General features: G+C 36.2%; 2 protein-coding genes across 2 annotated transcripts; one reads left to right on the top strand and one right to left on the bottom strand.

Annotated features, from left to right (window-relative positions):
- Window positions 1–1,188: 1,188 nt before the first annotated feature.
- LOC105799973 (ferritin-3, chloroplastic) lies at window positions 1,189–3,582 on the top strand. Its single transcript, XM_012630799.2, has 8 exons — window positions 1,189–1,552; window positions 1,632–1,715; window positions 1,816–1,876; window positions 2,618–2,705; window positions 2,869–2,930; window positions 3,028–3,093; window positions 3,173–3,236; window positions 3,336–3,582. The coding sequence occupies exons 1-8, from the start codon at window positions 1,242–1,244 to the stop codon at window positions 3,377–3,379; spliced, it is 780 nt and encodes a 259-aa protein (XP_012486253.1). The 5' UTR covers window positions 1,189–1,241; the 3' UTR covers window positions 3,380–3,582.
- Window positions 3,583–3,669: 87 nt separating this feature from the next.
- On the bottom strand, window positions 3,670–5,933 carry LOC105799971 (40S ribosomal protein S4). The gene is made up of 5 exons (XM_012630798.2): window positions 5,773–5,933; window positions 5,172–5,249; window positions 4,849–5,029; window positions 4,401–4,498; window positions 3,670–4,296 (listed from the first exon to the last, which is right to left on the bottom strand). The coding sequence occupies exons 1-5, from the start codon at window positions 5,773–5,775 to the stop codon at window positions 3,868–3,870; spliced, it is 789 nt and encodes a 262-aa protein (XP_012486252.1). The 5' UTR covers window positions 5,776–5,933; the 3' UTR covers window positions 3,670–3,867.

Genomic DNA, 5,933 nt, shown 5'->3' with positions numbered 1-5,933 from the left:
ATGCGCTGAGTCTTTCTAAGCACAGTGATTCTTAAATCTTCTAAATTCAAACCAATCAAGATTTGGGCGACTTTAAAGTTGTCAGTCAATATAATGACCCGTCTGTAACCCTTATTTAGCAGAATAATGATTCCATCAAGGATGCTCCAGACTAGAGGTGATCATGGGCCGAGCTCAGAAAAAAATTTCGGCCTGCGTCCTAGGCCCGGGCCCGGCCTATTTTTTAATAAACACTAAAATTTTATTTAAAAAAATAAAAATATATTTTAAAATTAGAAAAAAAATATATTTATTATATATTCGGGTCAGGCCGGGCCGGGCCAAAAAAGTGGAGCACGAGGCTCGACCCGTTTTCTAAATGGGCCTCATTTTTTTCCTAAACCCATATTTTGAGCTTATATTTTTACCCGAACCCTCCCATATTTCGGGTGGTTTACCTATTAAGAATATTTAGTTGATTAAATGCAACAATTAAGAGTAATTATACTATAATCCAAACTAATTGGGTTAAAGTTTACTACTATTAAAAGAAACATATGTTTAAAAAGTTAATATTGTAATCTCTATGCATTAACTTTGTTATTAATGTAACGACATAGTTTAATGATGAGTGGTGCGACATTAAATCAAATATTAAATTTAAAAATTAAACAAAAGTTTTAAAGAAAGAGTAGATATAAAAGAAACTGATTTTGCTAGATTCAATTATTTTAAAGATAATTGTTGTGTTTAATCACCTTCTTTCCATTTGTTTTCAAAAGTAGTAAGTTATGGTAAAATTAACTATGTATGGGGACTGAGGGATTAAAATGTTATTAGAAATGGTAGCAAAGTAATTGATGTTTATCGAGATTGATTGTAAGGAGGAAAAAGCCAAGAAGATGATTACGTGGAAGATTCGAGCAACTGAGAAAAGTTAACGACACGTTCATCCCATCACATGGACAGCTAAGTGATGACGCAGAGATCGCAATGTGGAAAGCATATACGGGGGCTAAAAGTCCCACAAAAGCCTATTCAATTGGATAGACCACGGGTTCGCCACACGCCTACTTACGTGTTTCAACCGTGATCGTCACTTAATTTCCAATCCGACGGTCCAGAACGAATGCCATCCACTCCGGAACTCTTGCAACAGTGAGTACTCCACCTACCTCTTCTTCTATATATGATATCTCCCCCTCCAACCTCAATCAACAATCTTCCTTCATTTCTTCTCCATTCCTAAAAACCTCTCCACAATGCTTTTGAGACCAGTTTCATCTTTGTGTGTGCAAGCCAAGCAAGGGGATAATCTAATTTGTTCCCTTAAGGGCTCCCCTGTAACATCATCATCATCATCTGCTCTGAGTTTTCTTCCCAGAAAACATGGAAGGGCTTTGGGTGTTTATGCATCCATAGGAACCAACAATCATGCACTTACAGGGGTAGTGTTCCAGCCTTTTGAAGAGGTGAAAAAGGAGGAACTTGATATCCCAATCGCTCCTCATCTTTCGCTGGCTCGCCAGAAATATGCTGATGCCTGTGAAGCCGCCATCAATGAGCAAATCAAGTGAGTTGTGCTGCTTCGCGTTTTGATATTTTTATCAGTTTCTTGATTTATCGGGGTGGTTATTTATTTTGTGTGACAGTGTGGAATACAACGTTTCCTATGTGTACCACTCGTTGTATGCTTACTTCGACAGAGACAACGTTGCGCTCAAAGGCTTTGCCAAGTAAGATTATAACAAGAAGCTCTCCAAAGTTATTTTTTTAAATATATATATATATATATATCTGTATGACGTGATAAATTTTTTATATTGTCGTCGTCAGATTCTTCAAGGAATCAAGTGAAGAAGAAAGAGAGCATGCGGAGAAGCTGATGGAATATCAGGTTTTCTTTCATGTCTATTTCTTTTTGGGTTAATCACACCAAGCGTATTCAAACTATGGCCCAGGTTTTAAATTAATCTTCAAAACTTATAAACCTTTCAATTCACTATTCATATTAATCACTTTCTATTAGTTTGACCATTAAATGTTAGCTCAAATATGATATGGATCATATTTAAAATATAGAGTTTAAACTTACTATCGCATAGACAATTTGAATCTAATATATTAAAAAAAATAGTCCTAACACTATTTATTCTCTTTAACATATCTAGCCCGAGTTATTCATATATTTTCACGATAGTAAAAATACAATTTTACAATTTAAATAGTTTATCTTTATAATTTTTAAAGGATTAAATTTAAAATTTTATAAATTATAAAAAGTAGTAAATGAAAAAACTTTCCATTTTAAATGGGTAGACCACTGCTAGCCCCTTGGCTCTGTCACTGGTTATACACTGATTTAAAATTTGATTCACACATTTTAAATATGGTCCATGTCAAATCTAAACTAGCATTTAAGGTCAGAGTTGATGTTAGGCTAATGGAAGGATTTGGTTTATAGAATATTGATACTTTGAAGACTTAATTAGAATATTATAAAGTTTAGGGATCGATTTAGAATCCGAGTCATAGTTTGAAGACATTGGTGCACTTAACCCGGTTTTTTTTTCGTATTATATATTGGAGTGGGAGCATATAAATATAATAGAATTATTAATTTCAACTGTTTAATTAGAACAAACGAGGAGGAAGAGTAAAACTACACTCTATTCTGATGCCCCCTTCAGAGTTTGATCATGCTGAGAAGGGAGATGCACTATACGGTGAGTCGGTGTCCCTCTTACACGTTTATTCTGATCTCTTTTCGGCTCTCAAATGCAATGCTAATTGCTTCATAGTTCACAATATCTCATAATTTTGCTGTTAGAGTTTGTTTAAATGTTGTTTCTCTGATCTATTAACTTTTGCCTTCTTTGTTGAGTTCAGGTATGGAATTAGCATTGTCCTTGGAGAAGCTGACAAACGAGAAGCTTTTGTGCCTGCACAATGTAACACTAATTGTTTCTAAACTTATAGCCATACGCCATAGGTGTAGTAGATGAGATGTGTGCGTCTACAACTAATCTAATGATCTTAATTTAACAGGTAGCGGTGCAAAACAATGATGCTCAGATGGCCGATTTCATCGAAAGCGAATATTTAGCTGAGCAGGTGAGCTCACTTTCATTCTTAGTATCCAAAAAAGAAATCTTTCAAACACCCACAATTTCTAATTATCTCAAGTTTTCAGGTTGAAGCCATTAAGAAGATATCAGAATATGTTTCTCAATTAAGGCGGGTTGGAAAAGGACATGGTAAGCCTTGCAAGCTATATGTATCATTTGTTTTCATAAAATCATTGGGTTGATAATGTTTCAGTTACATTGTAATAACCGACTGCAATTGGCTTGTAGGCGTGTGGCACTTCGATCAAATGCTACTCGACGAAGGGGCGTGATGCTGCCCATAATCACCATCTAAATGCTGCATCTTTCTGTTGTTTTAGTGCTTCACAGATGTTCTACTATATATACATATATGATGAGGGACAGGTAGTGGAGAAGAATAAATTGTTGTTGTAAAATATCTATATCTATATGCCATTGTAGCAGCCCCTTAACATTTGCCATGTAAGAGACAATAAACAGCTTGGTTTTTGAAGGCGTTGAGTAAATGTGGAATAACAATGTGATTTGGAACCATTTGCATTTCCCCAAAGATATTGTATAATGAATCAAAGCATTAACATATTCACGAAAGCATCCAAGTCCAAGCATTCATTTAAAATATAGCCTTGTAAGTTCACTAACATTAGCCAACCGAACAATTTAAGATTGCAAGAAGAAAATAGTTCTCAAAATTTTCTTCATAACCGAAAGCAAGAAATCTAGTAACTCCAGAATAAACTACAGCAGCAAGACATATCTAGATATCTTGTGTTAATGTTCAAGCAGCATTTTGGGCTGCAAGCCTCTTCCTAGCTTCCTCAATGATGGACAACTTAATACCCTTGCCCTTGGGAAGGGATACCCATGGCTTCGTTCCTTTTCCAATTGTGAACACATTACCAAGACGAGTTGCAAACTCATGCCCAGCAGCATCCTGAACGTGGATTGTCTCAAAGCTACCCTTGTGCTTCTCCCTGTTCTTAATCACTCCCACACGACCTCTGTTCCTTCCTCCAGTCACCATGACAACATTTCCGACATCAAACTTGATGAAATCAACAATTTTGTTGCTCTCAAGGTCCAGCTTGATGGTGTCATTAGCCTTGATCAGAGGGTCCGGGTAGCGGATGGTACGCCCATCATATGTATTGAGGTATGGAATGCCTTTCTGGCCAAACTGGACAGACCTAACCTTGCAAAGCTTAAACTGCAGAATAAATAAAAAAGAACAATATTGTTATACCTACAGGGTGAAGAAAGTAGAAACACTTGGTTCCTATATTTCAAATACTTGACTACTAAAATTCAAACCTTGGTTTCATCACCCGTGATGGCATGGAGACGGAAACGCCCTTTGGTGTCATAAAGGAGACGGAAGTCCTCATTTGTTTTAGGAATGGACACAACATCTACAAGTAGGTGAACAAGTATGTTACATAAGATTTGGATACAATAATCTCCGCAAGGCAGAGAGAAAGGAGTAAACTCCTAAAAAGCAGAGCACTTAAAGCTACCCTAGAAACAAGCCAAGAGCCCAAGATCACATGCCAATGAACATTGGCTAACGCAGCATGTATTTCATAAATTAGTATAGAAGTGTCAGTCAAGCAGACTAGTGAACAATGAACACAAAGAATGGATGTTAGGATCCTGAAGCTGTATACACAACAGAATAATCAGACCAAATACATTTCACTCAATTGAATACCTAGTATAAACAGAACAACTCAATCTAGGAATAAAGAGAAAGTCCACATACCCATGAAACCAGCAGGATAAGTCTTATCGGTCCGAACCTTCCCATCAACCATGACATGCCTCTGCATGAGAATAGCAATAACTTCTCTGTACGTGAGAGCATACTTCAATCTGTTTCGCAGAATGAGAATTAATGGCAAGCATTCCCTGGATTTGTGGGGTCCAGATGATGGCTTGGGTGCCTGCATAACAAGAGGATAATAAAACAAAACTAGAATTGAATAGATGAATTGAGCAGGCGCCGGCGGTAAAAACTGAAAACTTAAGGAATAAAAAGTTGCAGTAAACTAGCATGAAAGTAAAATGATCAAGACTAAAACATACAAAAGCACCACCAAGCTTGTCAAGCATCCAATGCCTAGGGGCATTGAGCCTCTTCAAGTGTTTCTTCAATCCTCTAGCCTGCACCACCAAGGAAAATAAAATGTGTAAATGTAGCAGAAATAATCTACTCTTTCATGGAGAAGATTTTTAAGTAATGCACTTCTAAATCAACAACAGCAAGACTGCACATTCAAAAATTACATAGTTAAACTTAAAATAAGCAGATTTTAACAGTAGCAATTTAAAAATAGGAAAACAGAAAAACAGGAGAGGATTTTGATCTGAGATTCCGTTCCAAACATTATATCGTCAGTTATATCAATTATCACTTAAAAGAGGAATTAGATTGGTAGCCTCCAAAAAGCAGGTAACAGAAAGGCGTAGTTACCAGATCCGAATATGCATAATTTAAATCACAAAAAAGCAATGAAGAAGGTTTTTATAAACAAATCAAGCCTACTTCATTCATTCAGAAACAAGGCCAAAGGCATTAAATAACAGTGAGTAAAGAAAATAATCTGGAATAAGCAAATTTCTTTTAGCAAAAGCAAACAATAAGAGAGTGCAAACACATAATAAATTATCAAAAAGAAAAACTAACCATCCTGGTGAAATGCGGTTGATTTAGCTAGCTGGTTTTGATGGTTAAGCGTTCTTTGAAGACGATGACGCGAGGGGCTAACAAAAAACCCTAACTACCCGATGCTTCACTTTTTTATATAATGTAGAGCAGTTTTTGTAATTGGGCCTATTTCAAATAAA

Source organism: Gossypium raimondii, chromosome 9 (assembly GCF_025698545.1).
Source record: "Gossypium raimondii isolate GPD5lz chromosome 9, ASM2569854v1, whole genome shotgun sequence".
Classification (NCBI taxonomy): domain Eukaryota; kingdom Viridiplantae; phylum Streptophyta; class Magnoliopsida; order Malvales; family Malvaceae; genus Gossypium; species Gossypium raimondii.
This window is presented reverse-complemented; position numbering and strand designations above follow the sequence as displayed.

Bases quoted from the DNA above. Each gene is read 5' to 3' on its own strand.
- LOC105799973 (XM_012630799.2), top strand. From the start codon at position 1,242: ATGCTTTTGAGACCAGTTTCATCTTTGTGTGTGCAAGCCAAGCAAGGG. The intron at 3,094-3,172 runs GTGAGCTCACTT...TCAAGTTTTCAG, and splicing joins GCGAATATTTAGCTGAGCAG to GTTGAAGCCATTAAGAAGAT. The intron at 3,237-3,335 runs GTAAGCCTTGCA...ATTGGCTTGTAG, and splicing joins GCGGGTTGGAAAAGGACATG to GCGTGTGGCACTTCGATCAA.
- LOC105799971 (XM_012630798.2), bottom strand. The intron at 5,030-5,171 runs GTATGTTTTAGT...CTTGTTATGCAG, and splicing joins ACAAGCTTGGTGGTGCTTTT to GCACCCAAGCCATCATCTGG. The intron at 4,297-4,400 runs GTTTGAATTTTA...TTTATTCTGCAG, and splicing joins TCACGGGTGATGAAACCAAG to TTTAAGCTTTGCAAGGTTAG.